This window comes from Astatotilapia calliptera, chromosome 9 (genome assembly GCF_900246225.1).
Source record: "Astatotilapia calliptera chromosome 9, fAstCal1.2, whole genome shotgun sequence".
NCBI lineage: Eukaryota > Metazoa > Chordata > Actinopteri > Cichliformes > Cichlidae > Astatotilapia > Astatotilapia calliptera.
In genome coordinates, this window is record NC_039310.1 from 14,252,822 (window position 1) to 14,271,688 (window position 18,867).

General features: G+C 42.1%; 1 protein-coding gene across 1 annotated transcript in view; it reads left to right on the forward strand.

The window, feature by feature from the left end:
* The window catches only part of cntnap2a (contactin associated protein 2a), a 398,850-nt gene that overhangs the window by 337,057 nt on the left and 42,926 nt on the right, over positions 1-18,867 (forward strand). The window contains exon 18 of the mRNA XM_026179392.1: positions 10,456-10,626. Within this exon, the coding sequence (XP_026035177.1) occupies positions 10,456-10,626 (171 nt within the window). The remainder of the gene's footprint in view (positions 1-10,455; positions 10,627-18,867) is intronic.

The window sequence follows — 18,867 nt, forward strand, 5'->3', positions numbered from 1 at the left end:
GCATGGCACAACATAGAAGAGCCACCTCCACAGGACAAGACTCAGCAGTCCATCTGCATCTTAAAGATAAAGGACACTCTTTCCAGGATGCCAATGTTCACATTTTGGACAGAGAGGACAGATGGTTTGAAAGAGTGAAAGAAGCCATCTATGTCCACTGTGAGCGACCATCTTTGAACAGAGGCGGTGGTTTACAACACCAACTGTCTGCCATCTATAATCCAGTTTTGAGTTCCCTCCCCAGACGCCTTAACACCCACTCACATCCTGGGCCATCTGATCTCAGGAATTCGCATGATAGGGTGGGGCCAGGTTTCACAATGAACACACCCGAAACCCTGGCTGATTGGGACCCACACCCAGTTTCACACCTTGGCTCAGGCGATTAGAGGATCATCAGGGGGTCCTTTTGTCCCTCTGTGGGGGGAAACTCCCACGGGGTTTAAATCTGGGACTCTCCACCATTTGACCTTAGAACTGAAGAAGACTCTCGGATGAGAGGTGAAACCTTTTCAAGCAACTTAAAGAAGTCCAGACGCTTTTCTTTGCAATCTCCTCCTCAATTATGTTATATCTGAGAGATTGCTTCTGTCACTTCCAACTTCCCTTTTTTTTTTTTCTGTCGCCTAAGGAAAAATACATTAACATACTAAGAAAGGAAACTAATATTGGTATCTGTGCTGTAATGTAACAAAGCACCAAAGTGGTTTTGGGGCAAATAATATCCTTTAGAGAGGAAAAGTAAAAATGGATTTAATCTATAGTGCAAGACGGCATGATCATTGCACTAATAATTCTTCATAAACTCTCTATTGACTGCTCATTTTTCAAACTAAAGGAAATAAAAGAATGGAGCTATGCTATCTCAGCGGGCTGTGCTTTAGAGATAGTGCTGGATTTAAAACTACAAAGGAATTTAGCCAAGTATACCACAGATATCAAGTATGCCACAGTTAAACATCACGCACTGGATATTTCGCTGTCATTTTTATCTCTAACAGCCCGTCCTCCGGCAGACAGGAAGTGGCCTGGTTCTGTCGAGGGTGCAGAACATGACAGAACACCTGCCCTTCTTTCTCCCTGGTGTCACACCCATTATGGTCCCTTCATCAACAACCCGGTGCCAGTCACTAATGTCCCTTCATCGCCGAGCTGCCAACATACAAACAAACCATGATTTAATGACCCATGACATCACATTTGTTTGTGTGTGGGGGTCTGAAAGTGTGGCAAACACAATTAATAAAGATGGATTCTTCTGTCACTTGGACGGCGCAGTATTTCTTTGTCTTCCTTGTTATCACCGCATGTGTCTTTGTGGGCGCAAGACAAAGTGAGACATCTTCTTTTATATTGAGTGACCAAATTAACAACCTTTACAATGAAGATGACTTTGAGGTATGTTTGCCATAGTGCCGGCCAAGACACTGGAACATGGAGCATACATTATACATTGGCCCATTAAGGCATATTAAATGTATATTAAAAATTTCACACGTGAATAGGTCCCGCGCATATGATTGATGCTTCTCATACTGTGCATGGAGCTATGTCTCAGTAAGAGCAATGATGATTGGCTGCCATATAATGGGTTTTCATAGGCAAATGACTAATGTCTTGAGCAGTCAGGAAAAGTTTTAGCAAGGAGGTACTTGTGTGTCTGTGTGGAAGCACAAAGACACACTTTTGTGTGTGCGTTTGTTTCTTCTCTTTTTTTTTGTGGTACGCACAGGAGCAAGTTAGAGTGGACTTTGTCTCTCTCTCTCTCTCTCTCTCTGCTTGTGTGTGTGTGTTAGCTCTGGCATTAATGAAGCCCATTTCCACGGCTAGTTTAATGGCAGCCTATACAGTCACAGGGAGACAGAGAGAAATTAGTTCCATTTATTGATGTTAAAAGGGTTTGGACATTTTAATAGATGGAAATTAAAATAAAAGATAGCAAGTGAAGCACAGCAGCATATGTATTCTGCTGTTATGATCTCACGCACCTGCTGTGAGACACGCTTGGCCTCATGACTGACCACAAATGAAAGCTTACACACACACACACACTATTATAGTTCAAAATTAATTAAGGGCTTCGTCACCATTCTTCACTGTTCGTGTGCCAAGGCATCGGTAACTGAGGCCAATCAACGTTTGAAACTGAGTGAAATATCTGTTCATGTGTTTCCATCAGGCAGACAATTTTGAGTGCCAAAGCAGGGTGCACTTTTTAAATTTTTAATCAAATTTACAGCCATTAAAAACCATTTCACAGCCCAGTATATTGAGAAAAAGTGAAGGGGCCTAACTGCTTTCTCAGTTCATTGCAAATAACATTATTCGTCCCAGTCAGCACTTTGAACTTTGTTTTATTCAGATTGTATGATTTTATATACGCCTCCCCATTCCAGGCTCCAAAGCATTCTCATTCTGCCTCTCCTTGTCCATAACTTAAGCTCAACAGAAAAATGTTATTGAAGGTTCATACACAACTTATGGACTTAATGTCTACACTTTACTGCTGGGATATTCTGTACTTTCATTCCCCGTTATTACTTTGGCAGCAAACCCCTGTATATCAATGCACAGTAAAATTTTATGTAAAGTTTGTTGCTGTCTTGATCAAATAAATGATAACCTTAAACATCCCGTGATTTCATACAAATATTGGCAGAAATTCAGAAATTTCTCCACACTTTCTGCAGGATACCAGTTTAACCTTTGCTTTTATATAGAAATATAACCAGAATGTAACAAGTTGGAAACCTGCTGAGATGCAAAGAGACACTGACTCAATCAGATTGCAACATGCTGGGAATTTGTCGGCATTTCTAAATTAGTGATTATTTGCAAACCTTCACCAATATGTCTGAGACCGATTACTCAGTGTTAGTCGAACCACAGGGTTTGAAGACAGGTTGCCTCCTGCCAATCATCAGGAGGTCGAGGGTGTCGCGCACTAAATTTCAATGCAATCACCAATTTTCCTATTTGCAAGGAGGCTGCCATCTTAGTTATCCTCAAGTGTGACGGAGCTTTTGGCAAGAATGTTATCTGTTCTCTGGTCTCTCATTAAAAGATGAGGTAAACCTGAAGAAGCCTAGGAGGCATTAAAGAATTACAGCTTTTTGTCCAGCTTTGTCGACTCTTGCACCCAAAGCACTGCCATTAGAATTCTTTTTGTATTTCTGGTTTTAGCAAATTTACAAACAACATTGGAATGATGATTTATGGACGTTATTTGGAAGAAAACAAAGAATGAAATTATTCTTTTTTCAACCTCCCTCCAGACTGCTTCGCCATTTATATACCTCTGAGCACTGAAAGTTTATGCTGAAAATGTATGACAAAAAACTTAATTACAGAGTGAGACTGACAAAGGCTTTGCAGGTCTCAAATGACAGACACAAACTAATTACCTGAAGATTCAAATGCTACATTTAGCATGAATATACAGCACATAGACCATAAAATTGCGTGCCACAGACGGCTCAATTATACAAATGAGATGAAATACAGGTCTCAGTGGAAATGGGAGAGAAAAAAAATGAGCGATGAAGAGATATATGCTTGGTGTGCCACTCTTTAACATTCTGCAGAGCTGTATATAGGTTCAAGTGTTTTAAACATTAATATCTTAGACGTGCCCTTAGGGACAACTCAGAAGTGTGACCTTCGAAGATAGGTGGCTTTGCTTTCCTTGTTAAATGAGCCTATTCTTAGTCCTTTAATGAAAAATCTCTCAACAGCTTTACCTGAAGTATATGTCGCAATAAGTAGCAAGTGGAAAAGTTAAATTAGATGGCAAACTATGAGTTTGCTCTGAGAACTTGAGGAATAGGTGCTTGTACCCTGAAATACGGTGGCCCTGAGGGGCCAAACGGACTGCATCTTAAAACAAGGGGAAAAAACACAGAAATAGGAAAAAAAAGAGATTTCAAAAAGCACAAGGGAAGTGTTTCTGGGGAGACAATAACCCGACGGACCAGTTGCAGGAACCCAAAACATGCTAGTTGTGTTTTATCATGATTCATATAATACTGATGACGAATTTTTAGGCTCGTTGTTAGGCTAACACACTTACCTCTCATCTTTTCTTTCCTCACAAAACCGATAGAGCCTCCACTTCTTTTAAGTGTCTCCCAGCGCAATTGTTAGCATATTTTGGTTCCTGCAGCTGGTCTGTCGGGTTATTGTCTCCCCAGAAACACTATCCTTGTGCTTTTGGAACTCTCTTTTTTCCTATTTCAGTTGTCGTTTTTCCTATTTCCATAGTGTTTTGTGTGCTTTTGCATCGTTTTTTTTATTGCTGGTGTTTTCTTAAATGGCAGTCTGTTTGGCCTCTCAGGGCCACCGTACTGAAATCCTAAATGTTACGAATTTACAGTGGAAAAGCATCACCGTGTTCACGCATACAGCAGGACACGTGTGAGGCCGAGCTGTTACTGCAGCGGTGCGCTGTCATCTGTGTTGTCTGCTTTGCCCTCCAGCAGTGAGTGTACATTATTTGTATTTCTAATGAGTATGTACATGTACTGCATTTTATATGCGTGATTGTGTGTGTGTGCCTGAAAGTGTACGCGTTAATGACCTGAGACGGGGCAGTCAGTCATCCTTACCATCTGTTGGTATTGGCATATAACCCATCTGGTCAAGCACAGACAGATGAATCATCTAGTTGGCTTCCAGACCCAAACTTCACCTTATGCTGCATCTCATATCAAGTCAGCATCTACAGCTCAGTGAACTTTGATTTTTTTTTTTACGGTTCTCCGTGCGGGCTAACGTAGAGGTCAACTGCTGCTTTTATCTATTTCAGATAAAGACTTCATATAGATCAAAGTGCACAACATGAACGTACTAAATGGGAAACCGTTTCATTAGATGCAAACAGAAAATGTTGAGCAACAGTTTAGCCTACAGACAGATCTCAGTTCCTCTTTAATACGAATATAAGTCAAGAAGACACACACTTTGGTGCCGATCTGGCTCAGTGCGCTGAGCAGGTGACCACATGTCATACGGCTGAGAGCGGCCTGCCCAGGTTCGAGTCCAACCTGCATGTCTTCCCCCGCTTTCCTGTCTTTTCCTCAGTGTGTCTATATCAAATAGAGCAAAAAAGAAGATGTGTTGTTAGTTTAAATGTCACAAGCTACACACACACTAATCCAAAACCAGAATCAGTGGTTTGTGCTCCTCTCACACTATGGAAAACAGTGGTTGGAGGCGTTGGCATGACCAAAACTGCAAAACTTGCAGCCCTGTTGATTTTGAAATGGTTGCTTCAAAGATGGAGACCGGGTGTGCAACCGTGCACAGTCAGCTGCCGACCTCCAGGTGACTTGTTTTGTCAAAAGAGCAAAAATACTGCTATCAGTTTTCCATTGTTACCAATTGAAAAGGGTCAATTTGGCGATTATATGAGACCTGATTGTGATAATACAGTGATTAACTGTTATCGCAAAAATCATAGATCTTTTGCTGTCTGTTTGAAATCTGTAGCCGTCTACACAGAAATTCATATTCACTACTTACAGTCAGTCCAGCCAGAATTTAGATTTGAAACAGAATTTTTCATTCTGCTTCTCCCTGTCCATAAATTAGGCTGAGCAGCAAACTAGACTCACACCCAACTTTTGTCTCCAAAACTTTGTCTCAAGCACTAGCCCTTCTATGAAGAATAAAACTCTGTCTTTCTGTCTTTAATTAAATTATGGTACAGCTTACATAATATTGTACAGAACATCATTGCCTAGATAGACACAGCTACTACAGGATGGTGAATTAACTCCAAAATAGTTCTTGTGGACCCCGATTGTACAGAGACAGGTTGACTCCCACCAGGTGACCTGCACAACCGCCTTATGATTTAAACTGGTCAAGCAGAGATTGGGGGTATGGCACACTCAACCTCTGGGACCTGTTAGTCACCAAAACTACTTGTAATTGGTTGAATTGAGTAGAATCTCCACCATCTGCCTCAAACACAACATTTTTACCAACAAAGATTTTTACATCACCTGATTACATAACTGACCGTCAGTGAATGTGTCAATTATTTTATAACTCAGAGCATAAAAGTTACAAAGCCAGACATCAGATTGAATCGTGTTGTGTAGTACATCACAAATTTTTATCTAAATTAAAGTTTTTATAATTCTGTATTTCTCATATGTAAAATGAATTATAAAAACTTCTTCTTTTTTTAATTTGATGGTTATGGCTTAAAGCTCAATCTCAGTATTTTATTTTCACTTTGTGTATGACAGTTAAAGAAGTGTAACTACAATCATGGGGAACACTGCAGATCTCTCCTGACAACCTTCAAAACACAGGGTTTTTGCTCAAAACACTGGCTGTTCACAGAGTGCTGTGTCAAAGTTGCACAAGCAACAGGAATGAATGCAGCCTTGAGAGGATTGAGATGGGTTCTGGAGTCTGGGAGAAGAGTAAGGAGGCATAAAATCTAGTGTGTTTGAGGTCCAGCATGAAGGTTCCATGATGATCCGGGATGCCATGTCATCTGTTGGTGCCGGGTGATTTGTTCTGTTTTTTGTGAGTCCAAAGTCAATGCAACATCAACCAGGAGAGCACTTCCTGCTTCCATCTGCTGACAAACTTAGCTTAGCACCTGCTCACAGAGCCAAAACTGCTGCCAAATGGTTTGCTAACCGTATCATTACTGCGCTTGAATGGCCAGCCAACTCGCCTGACCTGAAAAATACAGAGAAACTGTGGGTGATTCACAAGAGGCGAACTAGAAATACCCGAGTATGATGAGCTGAAGACCACTACTAAACAACCTGGGCTTCAACAACACCTCTGCACTACCACAAAGTGGTCACTTCCATGCCACATCTTGTTAAAGTAACCCCAACCAAGAATTTAGTATAAAAAATAAAACATAACCAGACAAGAAGTTAGAAAAATCTGTACTGCAAATCCTTTTCTTGTAGTTGATCTTTCACTATCGCATTTAAAACTAAGAGCTGTATATAAGCCAAAATCATCAAAATTTTATCTGTGATGATTATCTGAAAGTTTACCTGATTTTAATTAATTGACAAAAAAAATTCAAAGGCACTAGAACAGGAGTGTCAAATATAAGACCCAGACACAAAGGTTTTACTTTTAACTGTATTTTCAAACGTTTTACAGCTTTTACGAGTGATAATAACCTCTCCCATGTCCACTCATATTACACTAAATAATTAAGTTGTAAATTTCTGTATTTTATACATTTACTTGTTACGATGTAAGCCCAAAGAGTCATGCTGACAGATTTCTTTCATTTACAACAGCATGTATTTATTATGTACAAAAAGTGAGATGTACTGTGGAAATTGTGCTTCTTTTTCTTATATTAAGATATCTCATTGATTACATGTATAGTTAGAGGGGAGATTCACTAGTCCGGCCCACATAGGATCAAAGTGGGCTGTATGTTGCCCGTGATGTGAAATGAGTTTGACATCCCTGCACTGGAATATCCTTGATCAGTATGTGGCTGGTGGGCACAGAGGGGATGTGGATTTCTACAGGCTGCTAAAGATGATGGTTCTCATCTCATCATGGACATGCTGCTGTTTTTCACCAATATTTTACGTCCTATATGTAGTCCTCTTTTCTTGTTTTCATGGCGAGGTTTTTTTAATTGTGTTTTAATATTAGCCACACCAGAATGCGAGGTCACAAGCAAACACAGAAGGGAGAAGGCCAGTGGCTACAAATTAACTTAAAGTATATCTGAGATAATCTTGACTAAGACCCACAATACACCAGACAGTATGACCAAGGGCATCTAGGAAAAGAAGAGAGAACACGATGAGAATTTCTTCTTTGGTATTACCTTGAGTGCCAATTAAACAGAAAAAAAAAAAAACTCTTGTCAAGAAAACCTCTTCAGATTTCATTTGAAAATAGCCTATCTTGGAAGCGCCCTTCACTATTCATTGATTCAGGTCTTGCTGTAGGTTTTCTACACACAGTGCATAAAAGAAAAACAGATGATTGCAGACAAGAGTTGACACACGACTGACCCGTCTGTCTGAGCCCGCCGGTGTTGTCCTGCTTGCTGTGGCATATGGCCGTTCATATAAAACTCCCTTGACAGAACCTTGATCAATAAACATGTGGCCCTGCCTTCAAACATCGCATATCAGGCATTACGGATGGATAGCCTAGTGTTTGCCATGTCTTAGTCAGAAAAGACATTTATTTGCTGGATCAGTTTGTGAAGCAGTTGTTTGATAAACATTTCAATATGGGAGTGATAAATGTGCCATACTGCCTAGCCAACCAGTTGCATCTGTGAATCTGGCACAAGGGCAATCCGAGGTTTATGCTTTGGCTTCTGTCTTTATTCCTCTAACACTGTTTTCTCTCCGACACTCTGTCAACCGCCTAATTTTTTTTCCCCGGTCTTCTGTTGGTTCTCACGCTTTGGATCCCTTTTGAACAATTTCTCCAACCTCCCACTTCTCTCTTTTCCTGCTGTTTCCTCTCCCTCCTTCAAAAAGAAAAGTTGTCTCCAAGCTGTATTTCTTTATCCCAGTGTCCTTCTTGCTCCTGTATCGTTGCAAGTCTTCTTTTTTACTCTCTTGCTCGAAGCTCTCGTGGTCTCATTCAGCGCATACCAATAAATATCAGAGGGCATGAAACTTTCATGTTATCTGTGTATTTGTGTTGGGGTTATTTTATGTGTGTGTGTTTGTACTTTAAGGGTTGTTTTTTATTGATGTAACGCACACAAAAGAAAATGAAGGTAATTTTTATGTATCGGTGTATCAATCTGCTCCACTTTTAATTTCCTATAGATTCTCATTCTAGTTTAAACTGCCACAAACCAGTGATCGTATATTTTTTTAATCACTTCTGCAGCCCTTGAGTCTTTCATGTATGACTCAGCATCACAGTAAACACGATGTTATTTGTTTCCTTTGCCTCTGCAGGAATCCCCCTGTTTAGTCCTGAATTAACCCTGTTCAGTAATTGGCTGTGCCTCCCATGGAGAAGTGAACCATAACCCAACTTCAAACGCAATAATCGCAACGACAGCATCAGTGGGTGGTTGTCTGTGTATGTGGGGGAATGGGCGTGTGCATGTGTGTGCTTCGCTGCTATCTACCCTTGCCCCTGGTGACAGAATGTAAGGCAGAGAGGAAAAAGGGAGAACCTCAGCCCTGTCACTGGGGGGATGCTTATCACACTGGTCCAGGAGACAGACACGGACGCAAAAAGATGCACGGGTGTTGGTGCATACATAGGTGACACAAAAACACACAGTGGGAATGCACTTGGACTCTTAAAATGGGTACAAGCTGACAATTTGGCAACTGTAAATCGTTAATGGAACTGTTAATTTATCTAAAGAGTGCAGTCTTGTCTTTTTTCATTGAAGGTGTCATCTTGGGATCAGTATTTTTACAGTCTTTAAGACTCAGAGGTAGACAGTGTCAGATTAGAATAAGAGTTAAATTAATCATCAGTAGCAGCCATACTCAGGTGCATGTTGTCATGTTTCTCTCCTGTGCACAGCTGTTCCTATTTCCCCAGGTTAGAGTGAAGGGTCTTAGGCCAATCCTCTGAGGCATAAAAGAGATATCACACCGCTGATAACACATTAGCCTTCACTTCCTCCACTTGCCCCTCATATGCCCCCCCCCACACCGGGCCCTGTCCTATTTTTCCATCTCCTCTTCAATATTCCATTCTCTGACCTATGCCTGTCTGATTTCCACTTCTCAGCTGTCTTCTCCACTCCTCTTCTACTCCGACTGCTCCTCCTCCTCCTCCTTCTTCTTCTCTCCCCCCAATAATACTCTTCATCCTTCTTGAGTGATAGGAGCAAGACAGAGACACGGTGAGAGGAGGGAAGACAGGAGAGAAGTCACTTCATCAACCACAGTCTGATAATTCATCAGCAGCTGTTTAGCGTGCTGCTACTTTGTCTTCATTAGCTGGCCCTGCTCTCCCTTCATTCAAAAGTCATTAGTGAAGTTATCAAAAATCCCACATTTTGTCCATGTACCCTTGTTGCCCTTTTCAGCTTCTCGTTTTGGAGATACAAACTTGTCTCTTTCTGCTGTTTTGATATGATCAACTTTCTGCTGCATGTGATTAAAGATGCAGGAAATTACTGTCTACTTTCTGTCCAAAACTTGCAGAAATAGACTTTTGAGTTAAGAATTTTTTTTTTATTGAGGAAATATCAAAATGAGCCACATTAACCAATAGACATGACATAACTATATAACAATATTCTATCCAGAATAGATTGATTGCTCCTGAACAAAATGAAAATGGCTCTATTTGAAATGAAGTAATTTCTACCGTGGATTTATTCAACAGCTTATCAGATGAGGATGGAATATGATGTTTGGTACAGTGCTAATGGAGCAGGTGTTGCAGATATGTGGAATGGCTTGGTTCGGAGTTTTGATTTTTCTTTTCTTATCCTTTTTTCCACAGATAACTACTGGAATGCAGCATCGTTCACGACTCCATCATCCTACCTGCACTTTGCCACCTTTCATGGTGAGACCAGCGCTGACATCTCCTTCTATTTCAAGACAAGCGCGGCCTATGGCGTCTTTCTGGAAAACTTGGGCAACACTGACTTCATTCGCTTGGAGCTCAAATGTAAGATTGTTTTGAATGATTCGGTGTGTGCACAAGAGCCATTCCTCTGTCTTTATCTCACTTTTTCCCTCTCTTACCCTGCCTTTTTCTCTACCCTAGTGTGAGATTTATTCCAGCAGTCCGTCTGATAATGTCGGGTGTAACCTGTCACGCACACACACACACATAGGCACAAAGGCTAATGCAGGCGCACACTCGAGCAACAGTCATTTACCTGCCTGATTACAGCACACGCTTTGTGTGATTGCATGAGAGAGCAATCATTTATTTAAGGTAATTGGTGTGTGCAATAATTATGTCCATTATGATCCTCTGTTTAACCAAATCAGCCATTTTCAGGGATGACACAACACAAGCTCTCTCACACACATACACAAACACAATGTGTCTGTCTCTCTCTTTTATTCAATACATTTTTCACAAATAGAAGCAGAGCCCTTACAGCCTTTTGAAACACACAATCATACACCCACTTACAATGGGCAAATTCTATTTACTTCAGTGTTCAGTGTTTACTATCACACAGATATACAAAAGCTTTGCACCAGTATGACTTTCTTTTCTTTTCTTTTTTTTTTTTTGCCTGTCCCATTTGGTTCTTTAGCCATCAGAATTGTTGTCTGAAGACCAACAAGGATACCCAATGGATTTACTTTGCCAAATGGATCATCGTGGCATTACCGTATTGGTCCATTTGGTCGACCTTTTGTCTTTATTGTTTATTATATTTTATTTTCAGATGTTACAGACGGGACAGACATGAGTGAGGGATAGGAAAGGGAGAAAGAAAGAGGAAGGAAAAGAAAAACAGAAGGGGAGAGGGACAGTGAGAAAGGGGGGGGTGGAGAAAAAAAATCTCCTGGATCACCTGTTGAGAGAAGAATAGAAAACAAGCAAAAAAAAAAAACAAAGCAACATACTAAACACAACACCATCGCATTAATCTAGCTAAGTGTAAACAGCAGTAAATACTGAATATTCAATGTTGTTGTGCAGCACGCAGGACAGACAGCGCACAATGTGCTTTGAAGTAGCAGCCAAGAAAGGTGTAATTTAAGTCTATGAGCAGTGAACACCCGTGTGCACACCTGTGTGGATCAGCGCGCTTGTATTCAAATGGTTTCCACATGTAATGGTCTGCTAGAGGGTGTAGAGAGCCATAGCCCCGTCCCCCAGGGCATGAAGCAGGCATGGAGGAGATCCAGGCCCCAAACATCCAGAGGCTCCCAGAGCACGAGAGCCCAAAGAGGACCACCGGAGGGTCATCCGTGCCACCCTCATGGGAAGGGCTGAGGCTCCCCAGACGAGGCGTCACCCAGTAGCCACCGAGCAGAAGCTAGAGGGGGCTGCACCGGCGTGCCCGCCGGCTCTGCCGGCAGCCAGCTGTGCCAGAGTGAACAGAGCAGCAGGCCCAGAGGCCGGAGGCCCGAGGGCCCCCCGCACCCCGGAGGAGGCCTGACCGAGCAACAGGCACCAGGCCCCGCCAGGTAGCCACTGGGAGTGAGCCGGTACATACCTGAGTGCCCAGCCCCGGACACCAAGAACCACCAATGCACCGACCCCTAAGGGCATCAGTCACCGGCAGGGAGTGTGGTGAGGGGAGATAGGCCTTGGAGGGCCTGGGAGTTCCCAGACAGGTGGAGTCTAAGATCCGACCTGACATATAGACACAGACAAACAGGCACACACAGACACAAACATGCATTCCCACCCTCATGCACACATATACAAACACTCAGCACTCACCCAATGTAAGGATTGACATAAATGGACATGTACACACAATCACACTCCCCAAACATACTCTATACCCCGGGTCCAGGTACCCTCGCCCCCAGAAGGGGAAACAGAACCCAGACCCAAGAGATGTTACCCTTCCCCCCGGGGTGGAGGCAAGCAGACCGTCCCAGGCTCCGCAGCAGCAGGGAGGCCAATCGAACAGCTAACATCTCCTCCCAGCCCCCCCGCCCCAATGGCTAGCAGAGAACGGGGATGTGTGAAGACCCCATACCTCCCTCCTCCCGCTCATGTGTAGTGTTGCTGCGTGTTGTTCTAAAGTGCATTTAAAACAAGGGAGAGCATGGTGCTGCTGCCAGAGAGCAGCAGGTGTTAGCACGGCCACTCCCAAGAACCCTCAATGTCTACATGGATTTAAAATTGGGAGGTGGGCACCAGCGCCAGAGGTAGGTTTGAGTACACAGACCGTCCACTGGACGCCGTTAACGTGCCCACCCTCAAGGCCCTATATATATGTGTGTTATGAGAGTGTAAGTATGACTTTCTCATGTTTTAGAATCCATTCACAAACACACACAGTCATATATGTGGTGTGTTAAAATAAAACACACACACATTTTTAGCTGTTATAAAGTTGGAGGGTGAAATCAAAAGCTTAAGAATTTGAGATCTGTGATACTGTGCAAAAGTTCTGAGTCAACATTCGTTATATTTTGCTTCAAAGCCAGACTTTCTTGTTTTTCAGGTGGTCTTGAGCCATAGTTCTCGATGCTTTCTGAAGGTCTTTCAAAGGTTTTCATCCATCCATTCTCTTCCGCTTATATTTGTCAGGGTCGCGGGGGGGCTGGAGCCTATCCAAGCTACCATAAGGCGAGAGGCAGGGTATACCCTGGACAGGTTGCCAGTCTGTCACAGGGCTAAAACTTAGAGAGAGTAAACCATTCACACCTACGGGCAATTTAGAATTACCAGTTAATCTAACCCTACTAACTGCATGTCTTTGGACTGTGGGAGGAAGCCAGAGTATGCAGGGAGAACCCACGTAAACATGGGGAGAACATGCAAACTCCACACAGAAAGGCCAGGTGGTGGAATCAAACTCAGGACCTTCTTGCTGTGACTCAACTGTGCTAATCGGGGTGCCACCATGATGCCTCTGTGCCACCATGCTACCTGAAGGGCTTTCAAAAGTTTTCTTGGCTGGCTGTTTTTTCACTCATTTTCAGTCCAGTCCTTGTAAATGATAATTTTCAGCAAAATATTTTTTGTTAGTTAAATCACTTAAGACTGGCCAGTGAATTCTTCAAGCACAAAAAAGCCCCTAACCTTAAGGCTGAACCATTGTTGTGTCTACAAACAACAGACAACTTAACAGAAAACCAATTTTAAATTCTGTCCTGTCTTTTGTTACTAGCAGCCTGTTGCAGGAAAAAAACAAAAAAAAAAAAAAACATAATTTGTTCCCATTTCTTTAGTTGGATCTATAAAAATTGGCAAAGATAACACAGTTTGACAGGCATAAAATAGTATTTTTGTAACAACAAGGTGATTCCCAAAAAGCTATAATCCAAAAACTTGGCACATCTCAGCATGGTGTGTAGCTTGTACTGAAAATGTGATGAGACTGAAGAAATGGAAGAGAAAAGATGAAGTGGCAGGCCTGAAAAGAACTATCTATGCCAGATGAACAGTTATGTCCGTAACAAATAGGTACAACAGTTAGGTGTACCTCTCTCTGAGGTACAACCACGTGTAAAACACAGTGTGATGGTTTGGGGCTTCATTTCTGTTATGTGACGGCTGTGGTCAGGCAGAAAAAGAACCCAAAGTGCAGACTCCGGAGACAGACGTGAACTCAAAAAAGGTAACAAAACTGAGACGCCAAAAACCAAACTCAGGCAAGCACACAGCATAGTAAACGGTAGATCACAACACAGACACAGAGAAACACAGGGCTCAAATACACAGAGGGAGCAATCAGGGAATGAGTAACAGGAGGGAAACACAGCTGGGGAAAATCAGGCCTAACGACACAAAGGAAGCACAACCAGACGCAATTACACGAGACAAGGACTTTCAAAGTAAAACAGGAAACATAACACAGACTGAACTTACAGACACAGACTCACAGGCAGGCACTACAACAGAGGGAACAGAGACGTGGGACCAGGGCATGGCACAGAGACATAAACCATAAGACAGAACTCTAACAAAGAAACCAAAGACTAGAAATCATAAATAATATAATAAACTCAAAACCCTGGGTCGACGACCCAGGCATCCTAACAATTTCAGCCATTTCAACTTGTGCTGTAGAGGATTAAGCCAAAATTCATGCAATTATGAATGCAGAAAAGTCTTTTCAGGTTGGCAACAGCTTCATTTTTCAGTATGTCATTGAGCCTAAACACACTGCCACTGCTTGATAGAAAAAAAAACATAGAATGCAACACATTAGTTCTGAATTGGTCCTCCAGAGCCCAGACCTCAATGTTAGTGAGGCAGTGAGTGATCATTTTTACAGAAAATAAACAAAAAGAAGCCAACATCCAAAGAAGAGCTTTAATTGTCCTTCAAGAAGCCTGAACAGCTATCCGTTAAGTCTGCTTAAAAAAAAATTACAAGAAAGTTTAGTGTAGTGGTAAATGTTCCCCCTGCACATTGTGACATGCTGGGCAAATTCAGCATATTAAGCTGCTGACATAACAGAACAGTGCAGATGTTTCATATGCCCTGAATATTGTTCTCTGCAGTGGAACAAAAGCCTGGCCAGAAAACCAAAACAATCATAAAATCTTTTACAGTAAAAACTAAAATAAATTAATTGATTAAATAAAACCTATTTTCATGCTTGCAGAACTGCTAAGAAAAAGATGCAACTTTTTGACAAATTGTGTTTGAACAAAGCTCAATTTATTACAAATTCTGGTTCCTCTGGTGGAAATTCAGGTCAAGAGATCAGTTCTGTCACTGGCTTTTATTGTGGATTACAAGATAAAGTGGAAAAAGTTTTAAATCTTGGTTATAATACAGAAAAAAACAAGCAATCAAGTTAAAATTTGATCCAGCACTAACCTTGGCGAATATACAAGACTGTTTGTCCTGAGCTTTCTGTGCTAGCAGTAGTTTTATAGAAGTATAGCAGAAGTGTAGCTGTAACCTTTTCAGCCAATATTGGGTGAAGACCATGTAGAAGATTTCAGGAGACAGACAGTTACTCTAGAGAGCTGTATAGGGCCGTATAAGGTCCTTAACCCATTAGCAGGAATGGGTATCTTCTCCTTTGTGCAAGCAGAAGGATGATGAATACTGCCAGAACCCTGCAAATTGATCTCCAGCAGGCCATTGGTGTAAATGTTTCTGACCAAGCAATCAGAGACAAACTTCTTGAGGGCGGGTTGTCCTTTAGTAGGCCTTATGCTCACTGCCCAGTACCACTGAGTCCGGCTGGCATTTGCCATAAAATATCAGAATTGGCAGCTCCACCACTGGCACCCTTTGTTTTTCACACAACAGAGCAGGTTCAACTGAGCACATGTGACAGATGCAAAAATCTGGAAAAGCTATGGAGAACATTATGCTGCCTGTAACATTGTTCATCATGACTGGTTTGGTTTTGGATCAGTGTTGGTCGTGGGAGGCATATCCATGGAGGGACACACAGACCTCAGCTGGCTAAACAAAGGCACCCTGATTGCCATTAGTTATCAGAATTAAATTCTTGGACCCACTGTTAGACACTACACTGGTGCAGTGGGTTCTGGCTTCCTCCTGATGCACGCCATTGCCCGGCATCATGTGGCGAGAGTAGGCAGCTCCTGGAGGCTGAGAATGCATACTACCTGTCAGGTTGTACCTAAGATTCTCCAGGAGTTCTGTGATGCCCTGGTCCAGACCATGGAGGAGTTCCTACAGGACACCGTCTGTGGTCTCATTAGGAGTATGCACCAACATTGTCAGGCATGCATACAACCACATAAGGGCAATAGAAACCAGTAGCATTTTGAGTTGCTGCAGTGACATTTTAGCTAAATGGACTGGCCTCCCAATCGTTTTCATTGTTCCTAACACATTAGCCAGTCTATATCAGTATCCATATCCAGCATGATTTTTTCCCCCCAATGAGATCTGATGTGTTCTTCTTAGGATCTGATGAAAGCCTTCCTTTAATTTTTTTGAGCAGTGTGTACATGTGTGTACATATATGAAAACAGATATCATTTTGTCAAACATTAAAGCTGGAACAAACAGACTGTGACAAAGAAGAGATAAACATTTAAAACATCAATCAATGGGGCAGCTTTGCCCAACCCTCATTTCACAGACTCTTAGTCCGCTCTGAGAGCTTTGATTGACGTGTCATGCAGCGGGTTTCTGTGATCATGTTCAGTGGCTCAAATTAAATTCCCCGCAGCCACAGTGGTGCCTTTCTGATCAAGAGTTTTAAAATCTAGGGCTTTTATTTAATCTCGAAGCTGTTGTGAAACGGGTTCCTGGCACGGCATGGCGGTCGATTGATGACTAATTGCATTCATTGGGATTCATTGGGATTCAAAGGGATTTGAACATTTGGTGTCAAAAGCGCTTGCTGACCATTTCCTGCTGGTGCGCCTGGCCCACCATTTTGTGTCAAAATGCCAACCAGTGAATAGACACAAAGTCGAATTTTGAGCCAAAGTGCTGTCTAAAGCCGTTACACTGAATGACATTATGTCAGCTAGTTTGCAGTCTAAGAGCTCCGTGAGCTTTTTTTCTATCCAAGTTCTTTCTTACACACAAATACTCATCTACAAAGAAAAAAAACTCTATGTGCTGACACTATTCTGTACATTTGAGTGCTGAAAAATGCTCAAGGGGTTTGGTATTTGTTTTTTTCCAAATGCGTACTTCATAATACACACACACAGACACACACAGATACAGTAAATATGTGGTCTGTCACAGTTGCAGAGTGTGTGTGTGTGTGTGTGTGCTTGTGTGCGTGCTTGTGTCTCCTGAGGCTTTCAGAATGCCCCCACATCGATTTCCTCTCTCCTCTCTCTTGCTATCATCTTGCATTTTGCCCCACAGCACCCGTTTAGACACACAATCCAGAAATTACTCGCATGCACACGCACACACACATAAACACACACATAATCTTTGCCCTCTCGTTGGCGCAAAAAAACTCTATCTGCTGCAATCCAGTCAGGGCATGAAATGACTAGCATTAAGCTGGAATAGCATGGTTGTGCCATTCCAGGAGCCCAAAGCACATAAACACTCAGTGATACACACTTTAAACCCTTGGACAAAACACACATTACTGTGACCTCAGCAGGCTCAAAGACGCGAGGTGGACTCTATTCATTTTCCAATCTTAATAGGAAGAAATAGGCATAGGCACATTTGAGATTTATTCAGAATCGTAACCTCGTAACTAGACTGAGAACAGATGGAGAGATCCCTATTAGAAAAAAATTGACTTGTGGGATGTTTTGTGCCAAATTTTATATTTTTAAAGGCTGCAGCTAAGAAATGTACTTTCCAGCTGGAGACATGTCCTTCCAAAACTGTAAAGTTGTCTGTTTTTCTTGTGAAGACTAGTCATTTACGGTTTACATATGGAGTATAGGAGTGTGCCGTGCCGCTTTTGTCACATGTCAGACTTGTTAAAGCAATATCTACTTAGGAGTAAGAATATTTTTTTCAGCCTCTTCTTCAGAGCTCAGTCAAAAGTTAATCTTAATCTCACCATATCTGCTCTCTGCGCACACTGAGAAGCTGTCGGCATTCTTTGTATTGCATGCACTTCCTTCTTTTGCTGATAAAAACTGCTTTTTTCTTTTCCCAGCCTTTAAGAAGTTTAAATCTCGCTTCAGCCTCTACAGCAGCAGGTTTGCTATGCCACTTAGGGTTGGCTCGCACTTAAACCGAGCCTCCATCCCCCAAAAAACACAAAAGGTCCAGCCCGTTCCAACGAACCCTCAAGTTAAGAAAAAAACACAGAGCCAAAGGCTAACAAAGCAAATGAGAGCAACAACAAAGAGTTTGCCAGTCTAACAGAAAAGCGATCGAAGAGATAATGCACTGCCAGCCTTCTGGACAAAAAAAAAAGATGAAGAACAGCAAAATTGAACCTCACATTAGACAAACGCACAAGCACACCCACACGAGCAGTGATCTTTCACACAAAGACGTTCAGTGGCTTTCACTATTTATCATCATTTGGTTGTGCTGTGCTGACGCATAATTTAAAACTCGGCTCTTTCGGCCTCCATATTAAAAGATTAATAGAAAAACAAATAGCAAAAATAAAAACCTAAGCGTGGCTTTTTTGTCCTTTTTTTAGGCCAACGTGCAAAGTGTAAGGACACAACACAAATATTACATTTACACACACACAAGCATTTACACTAGTTACATCCATCATCTATGCAAATAGATGAGGCGAGCTCTGTGCTCTGAGGGCACTTTAGTTTTATTCGCGCCCGTTGACAGGAGGTTGTAGGGCATACGTCTTGG